This window comes from Taeniopygia guttata, chromosome 3 (genome assembly GCF_048771995.1).
Source record: "Taeniopygia guttata chromosome 3, bTaeGut7.mat, whole genome shotgun sequence".
Lineage (NCBI taxonomy): Eukaryota > Metazoa > Chordata > Aves > Passeriformes > Estrildidae > Taeniopygia > Taeniopygia guttata.
In genome coordinates this window covers 96520511-96535972 of record NC_133027.1, presented here as the reverse complement: position 1 = coordinate 96535972, position 15462 = coordinate 96520511, and the positions used below count along the sequence as shown (strand labels likewise).

Genomic DNA, 15462 nt, shown 5'->3' with positions numbered 1-15462 from the left:
CCAAATTTATTTCTCTCCTACAACTCCAGACTCCTCACAGCCCTTAGCATTAACAGCCATTTTGCAGCACGGAGTCCCACAGCTTAGCTTATATAGCTGAGTCCAGGACATAAACCAGAAACCAGGAGATTGTAGAGGACAAAGTCACTTCCAGGTCTTGCAAGAGACTCCCATTCCCCTTGAGACTCCTCCAGAGGCTGGGAACAGCAGTGAGCTCAGCCTGGTCTCCTCACACCTTGGCTGCCCTGTGCTGCCAGCCCATTGCCACACTTGCAGGCCCCACGCCCACTGCTGCCATGTCCCTGCTCTACCACTGGCAGGGCCCTTACCAGGTCTACATACTCCAGGACCATGTAGTGTGGCTCTGCCTCGCGGCACAGCCCCAGCAGCCGCACCACGTTGGCGTGGTTCAGCTTCCCAAACATCTCTGCCTCCCGCCGGAAGTCGAGCTGCAGCTGCTCATCCCTTGTCTGCAGGCTCTTCACCAGCACCAGCGCTTCACCCTCACCATCTTCTGCACCTTTGGCCTTGGCCAGGAACACCTCACCAAACTCCCCCCTGCCTGGAAGTGTAGACAAGCACAAGGGAAGGCGATGTGCATTAGGACAGCAGGTGTGCTTGACGTTCCAGGGGCTGCAGAGCCCTCTGTACCCAGCACATCCCGTTTTCTGGCTGGGACATGTTGGGGTTTCAGTCACAGGTTTCCTGCTGGAGTGGGGACAAGGCCAGGGCAGCCCAGCATACCCAGGGTTGTGATTGTCTGCAGGTTGGAACGTGGAAAGTGCATCTTGTCAGTAGCACTGTGGCGCTTGCTGGCCCCAGAGCTGCTGCCCAGGTTGGTCAAGGCCACTTCTTCCTGAATCTCTGCTGTCATCTGCCCATTCTGCAGCAAAGCACCACCTGCAAGGGAAGCACAAACAGCTTCAACATCCTGCCAGGCCACACAGTGAAAGTTATTCTGGGGCTCAACCCCTCCTGGGGCTCTGACACCCCAAGCACTCCAGCCCCAGGCAGCAGAGTGGCCTGGTTTTAGTTTTTGCCCCATCTCTGGCAGCCCGGCAGCCACCCTTGAAATCAGATGCTGAGCAATGGCTTTGGTCCCAGAGCCAGCCAGCCCCATCTGGCCTTGTCCATCCCACTCAGTCATCCCCAAGCAGTGGCTACATGCTTGGGACAAAACTCTGCAGGACAGCAGCAGGAGATGGGATGGGCAAGACAGAGGTGGAGCAGATGGACACTGTTCGCTATAACCACAGTCTCTTGATATCCAAGAGATTCTCAAGTCTATCTGACATCAGCTGCTGCAGTCTGATGTCCCTGCTCCTTACTCACTTCCCAGCAAGCCTTGGGAATGTCCTTGGAAGTGCTGAACCTGTAAGACCAGACCAGTATGGATTTTAACTGGCTGGCTTAAAGCAGTGCTAGGAAGCACTGTCCTTGCAATCAGCCCCAGCAAGCCTTCTGCACAGGAACTTCACTAGAAATTTTCCTAGCACAAACACAAGCCAGAGAACAGGACAAAACATGATTGCCTTGAGAAAGTAGAAACCCCTGAATTTTACAGGCATCTTGTAGGGAAATGACTGCATAGATGGCAAACCTTGATTTTGAATGTGCTTACTGCTTGGATCAGACCTGGTTACTAGGAAGTGGTACTTTCCATAACATGAAGGCAGGAGTTGGAATTTCAAGCAGGGAACAACCCTGAGCTAGGGTCACACACACCTCCAGCATCACTCTGTACTACTCCATTTCAGCTGCTCCTGGAACAAGCACTAGACAAACAGCCACGCAATAGGAATTTTTTAACAAAATTAAGACAACCCAGCATGAAGTAACTCCAATAGGAGTCCCACTGCATGTAGTTTCCATCACAGGCTGTTGGATCACAGTGTGTGTACATGCCTGCTTACAATGCACGTGTGCAAGACAGGTACCAGCACATCCTGAGCAGGCCTGGCCACCGTGACAGGGACCATGGCTTTGTCACAGGTAGGACTGGAGCTGTGAACACTGAGATATGTTGACTTAAGAGCCATGGCTACTGACAGCTGTCTGCTCTCACGTGGTGGAGTAAGATTTGCAAAGATAAAAGCAAAAAACCACCACTTATCCTATAAATCAAAGCTGGATGCTCCTTACACTTTCCCTGTTTTTACACTCATTATCAGCAGGGCTGCTTGACCCTGTGCTGTCTGCACACATGACTAATCGTGTCTCAAGACCACAAGCTTGAAGCCAAGAGGATAACACAAGACGACCACTGCAACTGTGCCAAAAAAATCCTGAAGGCTGCAGAGTAAGTGTGCTGCCATTGAGAGACAGCACCAGCAGGCAGCAACAAGAGACACCTTTGAGAACACATATTCCCATGTTTCAAGAGCCTGGACAAGGCACTTGGTAACAAAGGGACAGGCAGCTTCAATTATGTATCCAGCAGTCCAGAGGGGAACCAAGTGTAAGGAAGTTGCCAGCTTTGCCCACCTGCCTGCAACAGACACAGGAGCACCTCCCAGAGAAACAGACACAGCCATGCTGCCCTAGAGACACTAGCACAGAAATCAGTCCCCACAGCCATGAGCCTCCCCAAATGCTATGTCTGTATTCAACAATTAAAAAAAAAAGTAGCAGAGTCAGCCATGGATACTGAGAGCAAGATCTCATTACAGAGGATGTGGCACACCAAGGACGTGACCTTGGAAAGTAACTGGATGTCTAGGAGTGCACTGATCCATAAGAAATCCATAGCAAAGATGCACTGCAAGTTCATGGAGAGGTTAAATCTGTCTGGATCCTGAGGGCACTGGAAAAGTCAGCTGGTGGTCAGTCAGGGAGTACTTGTAGGTACTTAGGCAGGTGCTGAAATACTTTGGGTCACCCAGCTAACGAGGACCACATCAAAGAGGCAAAGAGCCAGATCTTTGAAGACTGTGGTGAATGGAATTACTCCACTAGAGCTGACAGCAAACACAAACCACTTTTCCAGAGAGGCTATTTTGTAAGTACCAAAAAGGAGTGTAGACACGTGGGAAGCTAGTTCTGCTTGTAAGAATGAGGATGCACCTGGCAGCTAACCTGGTTCCAGTGAAGGAAATAAGAAGAGGCAAACTCTAGCAGAAAATAAATATAATAAAGACAGGACAAGATAAAAATCTGAGACCACCTCAGAAACAATTGAAAGAAATTCTTTTCCAGGAAGGGGATGCTGGCAAGAGCCTGCTGGCACAGGTGAGATGCCTGTGACTTTTCCACTGAAAGATCTCATAGTGGTGACATGCAGAGCACAAAGCTGCTGAGATGCTCCTGCATCCCTGCTCCTAGGAGGTTCCCCACAGCCAGACTTCTCTTCTGGAGGTTTGGCTCTGTTCAAAGTGCCAATGCAAGGAGCAAGCCAGGAGGCAAACCCAGCAGTTATGTTTTGCCAGGCCCTCACAGCAAATTGCACATGATCAGGATGTGGCTGTGTGCCGGAGAACTGGGAGGGGGAACATCTGCATTTATGGGGAGTATGAATGGGGAGATCCAGGGAATTAGGGACAGCAAACTCAACTGCACCCGACTACTTACAAGTCTTCACTGGACATAACAGAGGGAGTTCAGTGAAACATCTTCCCTTCAGCACCAGGAGCTGCTGAACTCTGATTTGAAGAGGCCAGGAGAGTACTACTATTTCACTACATTGCAACAGGGATCCTTCCCTCCCCTGGTACATGTGATCCCATGTGCAGGTGCTGGGATGCAGGAGCGAGACGTAACTCAGCAGACAGAGATGACCACAATGTGAGGCTGGGAGTCGTGCTCACACTAACCTGCTTATTTCTCACCTGGCAGCAGGTCTCTGCCACCAGCCAAAAACCAGAGGGAGAGACCATGGGTTAGGAGTCATCCTATTCCCTGGGAGCTCCCTGCCCCTCAGCCCCTCCAGCACAGAGACAGGGGGCCAGCAGCAAAGCCCTCACCCTCAGGCGTACCGGCCTCACCGTTCAGACACTCCATTTCAGGCTCCTCGCCCTCTGGGTGCTTCTTCAGCCTCTTGGCTTTTCTCCTCTTCTTACAGTAGAACATCAGCCCCAGAACAATAATAATGTAGGCAACAGCCGCCCCCACTGAGAGCCCAATGGTCTGGATCATCTTGTAGGGTGTGTGGTTGCCAGGTCCCTCATCCTCTTCTGCTGCTGGCTTGTCTGTGGGGCAGAGAGCATCCAACACGTGGGGGTGTGGAGGGGTTTCCCAAATCCTGCTCAGGAATGTGCTGGAGGGATGTGAAAAGCCCCCAGCCCCCTATCCGCTGCTGTGACCACCTCCTCACCCAGCCACAGCACGCTGGGCACACCCCACAGCACACTCTGCTGCATTCCAATGGGAATGCTGCTGTGACTACGTGGCAGGCACAGCCAGGGCCAGAAGCAGGGCCTAGAACTGCCAGGGATTCCAGGAGGTCATGTCCCAACACTGGGCACCTTCCTTACCTACAACATACAGGAATGCCTCCCGGTGCTTGATGTTGCAGCTGTTGCCAGCAATGCAGGTGTATTTCCCAGAGTCCTCAGTGGTGACGTCGTAAATCACCAAGGAGCCATTGGGCATGATCTGAATCCTGCCAACCACACACAGAGAGCTCTTTGCAAACACCAGAGGGCAGAGGCAGGCCGGGGCACCTGCAGCCCCATCTCCCCAGGATGCCTCAGCCCCATGTCCCCAGAGCCACCAGCTTCCATCTCTCCAGGATGCCTCAGCCCCATGTCCCCACAGCCACCAGCTTCCATCTCAGGCTGTGCAACACTTAGGAACAGATGACTGCAGCTCAATCACCGCCTGGCAGGCTGTGGCAGAAAGGGAAAGCCTGGGGCCAGGAAGAGTCCAGGTCCTGGCATGTGGAGTCAATTATGTGTCCACCAAGCTAGGAACCCAGGATTGCACCACTGGCACCCTCCTACTGGGCAGAGATGAGGGATACTTGGGAACGTCCTGCTGTGCCATGTGTCAGTTTGGGGGCTGGATACCTGGGCAGGAGCTTGCCGGGATCCAAAATCTTGTCCTTCCCTTTCCACTGGATGTGTGGTACAGGGTCCCCCTCTGCCTGGCACTGGAACATGGCTGTGTGGCCCTGGTACACCGTCGTGGGCTCTGGCTCCAGCTTGAAGGTGACGTAAACTGAAGGCAGAGAGGCCGACAGGAACACTGTCAGCTCCTGGGAACGGTGCTAAGCTCCCACAAGGGAGCACGGCCAGCACGGTGGCACAGTGGCACGTGCCCTCCCAGGCTGTATGCAAAGCACTGACAAACCAGACAGTCGAGTGCCGTGGGACACAGCTCGGGGTCAGGCCAGACACTGCTTTCTCTGCTGCCCAGGCAAAGCCAGCGCAAGGCCAGCACAGCAGGAAACGCCCCTGCCTGCCACAGAGCCCTCACCTGCTACCACGAGCTGCACGGTGGCACGGATCTCGCCTTGCGGCCTGTTGGAGGCGATGCACGTGTAATTCCCCGAGTCGCTCCTGCTCACCTTGTGGAAGGACAGGATGCCAGCATTGTGGCTGACGTGGGAAGGCAGGCTGCTCCCATCTGCAGGACACAAGAGACGGATGCAGCAGTCATGCAGGGTGCACTGGGCCACACTGCTGCTTCACCTACGCTGGAGATGGCACAACATGAAGCTCCCACAGCCTTAGGTCAGAAGCAGGCATATCACAACCAAATCCCCTGACCTGTCTTAGTCCACTGGATGGTGGGTTTTTCCCGGCCCGTGGCTGAGCAGGACACTGTAACCTCCTTATCAAACTCCATGCACTGCAGGGGCTGAGGTGGTGGGGTGAACTTCAGCTTCTCTGCAACAGACAGAGGGGATGTTTAGGCTCCCTCCCCACCACAGGAGACCCTGGAACTGGAGGTATCGCACCTGCGCCCACCAGGGAGGGACGTGAGGCGCTGTCAGCATACCCAGCACGTGCACACGCGCGTATCCCTCGATGCTGCCGGCCGGGGTGCTGCTCACACACTTGTACATGGTCCCGTCGTACACCTCCACGTTGTTGATGCGCAGCGTCCCGTTCTCCGAGATCTCAAAGCGCGAGTCCTGCCCAGAGCGGGGGAAGGAGCGGGACAGAAATGACACTGTCACCAGCCCTCGGTTAGCCCTCGCTTGTAGCACTGCTGACACTCCCCATGCCACACCATGCTTCAGATAAACACATCCCTGCTAAGACCCACACAGAGAACCGAGGCAAGCTGCAGGGACCTTTTTCTCACCCCTGCCCCAAAAGCACAGGGCTGACTGCCAGCCAACCGGCAAGAGACAGCCAACTGAGCACCCACACATCAGTAGGATGGAGCTAGTGCCAGGAATATGGCCAAAGCGGGTGTGACAGGGAAGCTGGGCCTAGGAATAAGGTAAGAAACAGCAGCAGCAGAGCAGGTGCCCAGCAGAAGTGCCCATGAGGGGCAGGGGCTTGCCTTGTCGCCTCACCTCAGAAATGGAGACGCCATTGCGGTACCAGGTGACGGTGGGTTTCAGGGAGGCCTTGCTGAGGCAGTGCAGGTATCCTGGCTTGCTCTCCTCCAGCTGGCTGTCCTTGGGCATCTCCACCCATTTGGGTACCGCTGGGCATGAAGGCAACGGGTTACACGGAGCCCCTCACTACCCCTCTGGCCAGCAGCAGTGCAGAACAGAACACATGGGCAGTGTGTAACCAGCCACGGGGCCCCACACCTCAGCCATGGGAGGTGCCTCTCTGTATCAGTGACGTAATGAGCCACTGCCCAGCTCACCCTAACCCCCTATCCAGCCCCTCTTCTGCTCCCACCCTTTTCAAAAAGTTTCCTACTAGCCACAGTGATGCTCAGCTCCTGTTTCTTCTCTCCAGCCTTGTTGGCAGCATGGCATGTGTAGATCCCTGCATCCATCTCAGTGATACTGGTGAAAATCAGCTGCTCTGCCTCTTGGTACACCCTGCCAGCAGTGGGAACTCGTTGCTGGTTTCTCTCCCACCAGACCTGGGGTGTGGGTATGCCTTGTGGGGCAGTGCAGGACACACGATGGCCCTGGTTTGCTGTCAACACCTTCGGGGAGAAGGGTGCCATGTCTTCAATCTCTGAGAGGAACAAGAAACCACAAGGCTCAGAGGGCAAGAACATTCAGCCAACCCACCACCACCATCTCTCACAGGGGAGGCACCATTTAAAGGCGAGAGCACACAAACTTTTTGCTCCCCTCATCCAGACAGCAAGGATGAACCATTACATGTACGGACCCCCTGGAACTCTGGGACCCACTGCCCACCCTGTCACCAGCCCCAGGACCTCACCTGCCAGCCGCAGAGTTGCCTTCAGCACCAGAGATTTCCCCCTCTGCCCATGGCCGACGCACTTATAGACACCGGTGCTGCGAGCCCTCACCTGGGTGATCAGCAGGGAGCCATTGGCAAACACGGTGGTCCTGGGCACGTGGGGAGAGGAAGGGCTCAGTGGGCATCTCTACAGGACATAGGCCAGAGCTACAGCACCGAGATTTCCTGCATGAGCCCGTGAAGCCAAGAGAGTGCCATGCCAAAGCTTCCCACCACACATAAACAAAGAGATGGTTGGGACACATTCTTCATGGAGGAAATGAGCTCATAGAAGTCTTTCTTGCTGAAAAGCTGGCTCCCACCAGAAAATGAATCACCAAGTATGAGCCAGTTCTGGGAGCACAGAGAGCCAGGAGAAGGGGCAGGGGACACAAGGTGGCGCCCAGGGGCTGCCAGGCTGAGGGCAGCCAGCACCCAGATGGCACTGCTTGCTTTCCAGGCTCCGCAAGAGACACATCCCAGCTCCGGGATCACTGTCCCTGCTCTGCACACTGCCCCATGCTTAGGCTGTCTGGGGCTCAGAAACACTCCTGGCTCTGGGGATCACCATGCAATTGGATATGGAAGTGCAAGAGAGCCATGGGCCCAGTGATTGCTATGCAGATGCTGGGGGCTGGGAGGCATTCCCAAGTCTGGGGATCACCACGTGTTGGCATCTAGTACTGGGACACATCCCTGACTGTGAATTGCCACAAGTGGGTGTCTGGAGCTTGAGCTTCCCTGGCTTCATAGAATCACCACATCTGGGGCTGAGAGACATCCCTAACTGTGGGGCCATCATGCATGAGCATCTAGAACTGACAGCCCCATAGATTAGTGTGAGAACAAACTGCTCCCCGAGTCTTGCTCAGGTAAATGCCATGCACAAGGACCAAGTCCCTGCTAAATGCAAGCCAGTCAAGCTGAGAAACCAATCCCCATGGCCACTCTGATGTTGCGTGCTTGCCCTCATGTCCAGACAGGGTTTGATCTCTCTCTTCTGGAACACAGTGCCCCTCTCCTCCCAGCCCTGCCCACATCACTGGGGTCCCTATTACTTGGATCTGTTGGTGACAGGGTTGTCTTCAAAGAGCCATTCCTGCGTGGGAGGGGGCACAGCTGCAAACTGGCAGTCAAACATGGCCTCTTCGTTCTTGGTCACGATGAGGTCCTGTGGGACGATCACCGCCTGAGGAAAGCTCTCATCTGCAATGGCAGAAACCACAGGGGGGTGAGAGGGACAGAGGGGCCTGTGGTGTCCCCATACCAGTGCTCTGGGAAAAGCTCAAAGAAGAGCTGGGTGTGCCATGCAAAACCAAAGGAGGAAAATGTGCCGGTGCAGCTGGAGTCACGGACTCAGAGCCCAGGACTGCATGTGGGAGCTGCTCAGAAGGGGAAAACCCCTTCTGTTTCCAGCAACACCCTGAGCACCCTGGCTCCTACAGAATAGATCAAAGCTGACACTGGATGGCAAAATTCCGTTATCCAGTTCCAAATACTCCTCTAACATTGACAATTCCTGCCTTCCTTAGGTCTTGCCTCTAAGGGCCAACAGGGCATCTACCCACACGGCAATGACATTAGCAAAACCAGAAGCACCTACGGCCTCCAGGCTGCTCCATTACAAGAGAAGACAGCATAAATCTGCTCCAGAAAGACACAGGGGTGAATTAACACACACAGACAGGGCTGGGCTCCAGCCTGGCCAGGATCTGTCAGATCTGTCTCTGTGCAGAGGCTTTGCACAGAGGAAAGTCACAGTAGCCTGAGGTTCCCCTGCAGCAGAGGGAAGGCTGTGAGCAGGGCAGCGTGACAGCTGGGACACAACTCACCGATGACATTGAGCGTGAAGTTGTTGTGGCTGCAGACGAAGCCGACGGCGCTGCGGGCGCAGCAGTAGTAGAGCCCGTTGTCATCGGGGCTGGCACTCTGCAGGGTCAGCGTCCGCTCCTTGTTGCTGACAGAGTAGGTGCTGTGGCTGTCCGGGAGGGGGCTACCATCCCGAAACCACTGCCACGTGGGGCTGCAAGACAGGGGCGAGCAGGTGACCAGGGGCACGGCACCGTCAGGGCTGCCCCGAGAGCAGGTGTGCGGAGGAGACAGCCCAGAGATGGCCCATTTCCCTGGCTCTCCGTCCCACTGCTGGCCCCGACACAGACACGAAGCCATGAGACATGCAGCCAAAGTGGACGGGACACGACTGGGAAGCGACGGAGAGTGACTGCAGCACACCAAGCAGCTCAGCAGCTGGACTGTGACAGCCCATCCTTACTGTGCTCCTCGCTAGGCGGCTCTGGGGAAGCCGTTTGCCTTCTCCCACGGCGCTCAGCCACAGGCTCAATCCTGCCTTTCGCCTTCCCTGACTCTACTGAATTCTTGCGGGAGAGAGGAGGGGAGGTGGGGGAGGAGCAGAAAGAAAAAGGTGGCGGGGGAGAGGGAGGGGGATAGAGAGAGAGAGAAGGAGAGACCACACAGCCAAGGTGCAGGGGCCCCTGGCAGGGTCCACTCCTCAGGAGGCAACCCTTACCGTGGGTGGCCATCGATGTGACACCGCAGAACCACTGTGGAGGAGGGCTGGATCTCAGCTACGCTGGCCGGCTGCTTCAGAACCACACTGCCTGTCTCAATCCCTGTGGGATCAAAGAATACCAACACAGCTGGCTCTCCAAGCCTACAGAGCCCAGGTTGTGGTTATTAGTGACTCACTGATAACCAGAGGAGGCAGCAAGGGCACAAGCATGCTTAGAGATACATATGCCCTCAAGCCAGCATGGAGTAAAGAGACACCCACACTGCAGAGATCTCACTTTGCCCTATGTAGCTGTTCTTTGAGGGTTAAGGTGAGTTCTGAAAGGACATGCAGTGCCCAGGACACTTGCTGCAATAATGTCCCGGTTTCATATGCACAAATAGGAAAGGCAGCAGGAAAAAGCATCTCTGACAGCCTCAGGGACACCAGAAGATACAAGAGGACTACAGGGCAGGTCGGACATGGCAGCTGGAGAGGAATCCTCCTTGAGCACCCCAAGCCGTCCGATCCCTGTCTGACCCACACAAGCATTACCATTAGCCTAGAAAAACTATTTCCAGCCTCAGGCTCCCCCAGGAGAATGCTTTTCCCTGAGCACCGTGGGCAGCAGCAGGCTGTGGCGTGTGCCCCGCTGCCTTTGCCCCACACTCACACTTGATGTTGAAGGACGCGTTGGCTGAGCGTGCCTCCTCCCCGCTGAGCACGTTCCTCGCCAGGCACTGGAAGACGCCGGCGTCCCGGTGCCGATCCACGGCAGCAAACTGGAGGTTGCTGCCTTCCTTGAAGCGCTGCTCCGTGTCCTGAACGGGAAGCCCGTTCTGCAGCCACTCGAACTGCACATCCGCTGGCTCCTTCACCTCGCAGCGGAGGATGGCGCCGCGGCCGTGCAGGGCGTCCTGGGAGTATGGCTCTTTTGTGAAAAGAATGCTTGCCTGGGTCCCCACGGCTGCAAGAGAGAAAAGGCAGAGCATGTTTAGAGCAAGGGAAGGAGAAAAATGGATCAGGTAAGCATGTGCTGCTCTCAAGGGTCTCCAGACAGAGCCATGTTAGGAGAAACAGAGCTCAAAGCACATCTGTCAAAACTAATCCAGAGTTTTAACAGATCTGTGCTTGGATGCCAGCACACCTGCTTTAAGCCTGTCTGCAGCAATCACTGGAACAGGGGTGCCTGAGCTTGCCACAGCCAAGGAGAGCCCTCTGCTGCCTGGAGACAGGGGCATTAAGAGGGAGCTCCCATGACCTGCTACTGAGTGTCACACTGCCAGTCTGAACAGAAAGGTGTCTTGCAATGTACGAGCCAGGAAGGCAGTCACCAAAACCCTGGAGAGCAGGCAGCTTTCTGAGCACTTGGAATGTTTCTTTGAGTGCTTCTTGTCCTGTTTTTTGGGATGCATCCCAAGTTCCAGCCTTGCATCAAGATTGTCCCTGATCAGAAATACCACAGACTGTTTCCAGGTTTTCCTCAAAGTCCCTCTCCTTGGGACTATGTTTCTGACTCACCTCCACATCCCCAGCAATTACTCAGAGAAACACTGGTGTGGAACAAGGATTACCTATGTGAATAAACACAGCAGCTGCTGGAACACAGCACAAGAGGATGCAACAGGGACACCACAAACTTGCACTGGTGACTCAGCCCACTCGAACATTGAAGTGGAAACAACAAATGGCAATTGTCCTCAGGATCTGGTAGTGGCCTGAGGGGCTGGAGGCATCTCTCTACAGAGATGGAAACACCAAAGCACCCTCCCTGACACACTAATGCCCGCCCAAGAGCTCAGGGTCCTGGGGACAGAGCAGCCAGTGCTTCCCTGAGCAGTGTCTGGCATGGCTGCTGAGGGACCACGCTCACACATTCCCAAATGTGGCTGCTGCCTGCCTACAGCCAGCCCTGCAGGCGCTCTGCTCTGGTTACCAGCTGGAAAAGCAAGGGAAGCAAACAAAAGGCAATTGAGCACATGACGATGGCTCTTGGACTCTGTTACCAGAGCCATGCTCTGCAGGGAAAGGGGCCAAGCCAGACAGATTTTGAGCTTCTTACAATGATGATGAACAAGAGCATGGTCAAAACAGTGTGCTCCCACCACTGCAAGAGAAACAGCTTCAGAAAGTGGTTGCCTGGACAAGTTACAAGAGCAGTATCCAAGTCCAGCTGAAAGACAGTTCCTCTTTGGACACTCAGCCACATCCTCTTACCTGACATTTCTGTAAGTGCCTGGTGAAGGGATACAATTTGACAACACATCTCAGCCAGACAGAGCTAGGGCTAAGGGATCCTTTTCCAAAAGTGATGTTTTGAAGACCATCAAATTCCAGGAAGCCACAAGAGGCCCTCCCATGCTGGAAAGCCTTTGAAGCCTGCTACACAGCACAGAGGCCAAGGCAATACTGCTTATGGGCACTCCAGCATCAGACACACATTTCCTGCAGCGCTGGTCTGAGCTACCCCACTCACAGCAGCAAGGCACTGACACAGGCACTCCAACAGGGTTTCACACCTGTCCCAAACACATCAGCCAGGAGCAGGGGCTGGATTTTGCAGTGACCCTTCTGTCACTGAATTCCCAACTAAATTTCCTCTGATCCCAGAACTGTGAACTCGGAGTTTGGCTGTCCTGACTTCTGCAGCAGAACAGCCACCTCCATGCATTTCTCCGGAACCTGTTGAATGGTTTTCCCATTTTCCTGGGTCTCATACTGAGCCAAGTCCCATCAACATGCTGTGCTCCAAGGGTCAGCAAGTCCAGTGAAGTCTCCATGGCCAGCTGCCATGTACCTCCCCTAAAGGCAGGAACTATCCATCAGTCTGTGACAGCTGTCTCATGAATCTGAGATGAACACATGCCTCAAGGTGATACAACGTGCAGGAACATGTCACACCAGATCTGTCCCAATGAGAGCACTTAGCAAGGCAGCAACCAGCCAGCCTCACTCAAATACAGCCGTGTCCTCAATAGCCTAAAAGCTCCAGAACATCAGGAGCTGAGCTCACGCCAGCACAGGCTGCTGGGTCAGACAGGTGGGAGGAAAGGTGAACAGACAGTCAAATCCACTCAGGTTTGAACCTACAGGACCCAGGTCTGTCATTTTCCCCAGACAGGCCTCAGGACACCAGGCATATGTCCATCAAACCATACCTGTATGGTAAAAAACATGTGCAAAGTGGCAGGCTTCACAAAGTTCATGCTCTTGGAGTGTCAGCCTACTGGGCACGCTAGTGCTGGAGTTTGTGATGAGACACCTCTCTCTGAAGGTACACACCATTAGGGTATTAAGATGTCATATTTTAAATTACATGCACTTCTAACATTAAATCATCAGAATTACCAATACAACATCAAAGAGCAACAGAGCTGCTTTCACCCCACCACTGACAGCACAATTGCACTTTACTCAGCACTGATCACCTGAGAGCTTTAGCTGCCTCATCACATACATCCTGCTGTTTCAGCACACCCCATGTCCAGGTCCGAGGACATGGCTCCGTGGACAGAGGACATGATGGTGGCTTGGCACAAGTCCCACATGGGAAGCAGGGATTTTACCAGGTGCCAGGAGCCACTGGGATCCATTTCCCTGGTGAAACAGGAGGAATTATTTATGTTGTTGTTTTCCATGCTGGGGAAATGGATACAACCATTTTAGCTCAAGCAAGATTCCTGTGATGAACACCTCATGAGCACAGATGTCAAGGCAAACTGGGATAAATAAATGTTAAAGTGCAGCAAGAGCCACGAACCTATTTTGTTTTGACAGTAGTATCCAAGGTGCCATCAGTGAACTGGCTACACATGCTGGAAACCATTGTCCCAACCATGTAGCACATTTGGGCTGCAAGGAAAGACCAGGAGCAGCTAGATGTGGTCCAGACAACTTTGGGGTGGAAGACACCAGAAGCCCAGAGCTGGATACAGTTTTTCACAGTACTTCAATCCAGTGCACCAGGGCCCAGCATTCAGAAATGGGAACTGCTGCACTTGCCTGGAACAGCTGCACAACCCTGGCCCAGGAAAAGGCTGCAGTCAGCAGGGTCCATGCATCCCCCCTCCACCTCCTGGGCTTTTGGGACAGAGGCTCAAGGAAGCTGTCTAAGGAGAGGGCTACTGTGTGGGATGCCATTATGTCGGAGTTTGGGTAAAATCTGTACAAAGCCAACAATCTCCACCTGTGCTGAATAAAGTCTGCTCCACTCAGCAGCTGCAGGACCTCCCAGCTCTCCTGTGTGGCAGAGCCATGGCCATGTGTGGCTCAGCCACTGGAGGCTACCCCAGAGGAGAGAGCAAAGGGAACCCCAGCTCACACTGGACACCTTCCCAATAGCTTCTGCTGTGGTTTCATGAGCTCATCTGGGCTGGGACACATTGCTAGGAGCTGCTGAACAAAGCAAAATTATTCCCTTATTGAGAGTCACCTCAAAAACTATCCAGCAATGCCACATCAGTCTTAGCAAGACAGAGCCACTGCAGAGCTCTCCCCCAGCAACACAGCTGGGCCAGCCATGGTCCTGCAAAACCAATGCCAGCATGGAACAGTCTCCAATGTGTGTGCTGGCAAACATCCGGCCTCTACATATGGATGTGACACAAGCCACCCCCGGCTGGAAGAAAAAGAAACTCTCCACACATGTTTCTGGCCTAAAACCGTCTCAACTGTGGCTACAGAAAGCTTTTCAGGAAAGCTTCAGCCAGATTAGATAAAGATGTTTGAAATGCAGCACACTTGAAAACACCCAGTGGTGTGCTACCCAAAGGGTACTTAATTGAAATGCAAAGCCCTCCTGTTGAGGTAATAGATAAAGGTTAAGTGAATTGTGTAGGGAGGTTGAATTGGTACCTATAGGTCCGCAGGGTATCATTCCCACACACCACAAAGCAAATCATCTGCAGGGAGGGGTCATGGACTAGTAGGATGCACAAAGATGGAGGGAAGAGCAGGCTCAGATCCCATCCTGGCTCTGAGATCATCCTTCTGGCAAAGACCTGAGTGCAGGAATACAGCATCTTTCAGGCAGCGGTACCCCCTGCTCAAAACTAATGTCATTTTTTTAGGGAGGCAAATAGCAGCTTCCCAGGAAACACAGTGACACTAATATATCTGCATTACCAGTCCTAGTTTCTAACAAGTGTATCTCAATTCATTTTTTTGTCTTGGGATGCCCCCAAGACTCAGCCACTGCCAGGCTCCAGCCTGAGCACATGCAGAGCATTTCAGGGTGACAAATAAAATCAACAAAGCCCTATTCAGGATAGACTTCTGAGCAGCCCTGTGAAGTCGGTCACTGCTGTCTGAAGCTCTGCAGAGTAAGTTTTCAATCCTGTGGGATTGCCAGGAAGCAAAGAACTCTCCACACCTCTGGTAAAGGACATTCAGCCCCATGGTAGCCAAGCCCCTTGAAGGCTGCCACAGCTTTAATGCAGTGATGTGGCAGCAGACTCAGCACAGACTGGGAATGTCTTTGGGACCATTCTCCAGAGCTAGATGTGCTAGCTAGAATTCACTGCTTTTATGCCTCAGTGCCACATAGAATCACCTGGGGACACTCCAGCAGCCCAACATCATCTGGGTGCTGCAGAGCAACTGTGCAAGCTGGGGAAACCTGGCAGCACATCT

At 53.7% G+C, this 15462-nt stretch overlaps 1 protein-coding gene across 2 annotated transcripts in view; it reads right to left on the bottom strand.

Moving 5' to 3' along the window:
• Positions 1-15462, bottom strand: part of PTK7 (protein tyrosine kinase 7 (inactive)) — a 34882-nt gene that overhangs the window by 1838 nt on the left and 17582 nt on the right. The window contains exons 2-16 of one of the 2 annotated variants that reach the window (XM_030268917.4): positions 10505-10798; positions 9850-9952; positions 9155-9345; positions 8381-8528; positions 7302-7432; positions 6822-7088; positions 6464-6597; positions 5938-6073; positions 5706-5825; positions 5413-5562; positions 5004-5154; positions 4470-4597; positions 3981-4184; positions 745-900; positions 330-562 (exon numbers count right to left, since the gene is read on the bottom strand). In XM_030268917.4, coding sequence (XP_030124777.2) covers positions 330-562; positions 745-900; positions 3981-4184; positions 4470-4597; positions 5004-5154; positions 5413-5562; positions 5706-5825; positions 5938-6073; positions 6464-6597; positions 6822-7088; positions 7302-7432; positions 8381-8528; positions 9155-9345; positions 9850-9952; positions 10505-10798 — 2546 coding nt within the window. Of the gene's footprint in view, positions 1-329; positions 563-744; positions 901-3971; positions 4185-4469; positions 4598-5003; positions 5155-5412; positions 5563-5705; positions 5826-5937; positions 6074-6463; positions 6598-6821; positions 7089-7301; positions 7433-8380; positions 8529-9154; positions 9346-9849; positions 9953-10504; positions 10799-15462 lie in introns of both variants that reach the window. The other variant, XM_030268918.4, reaches the window with a different exon arrangement.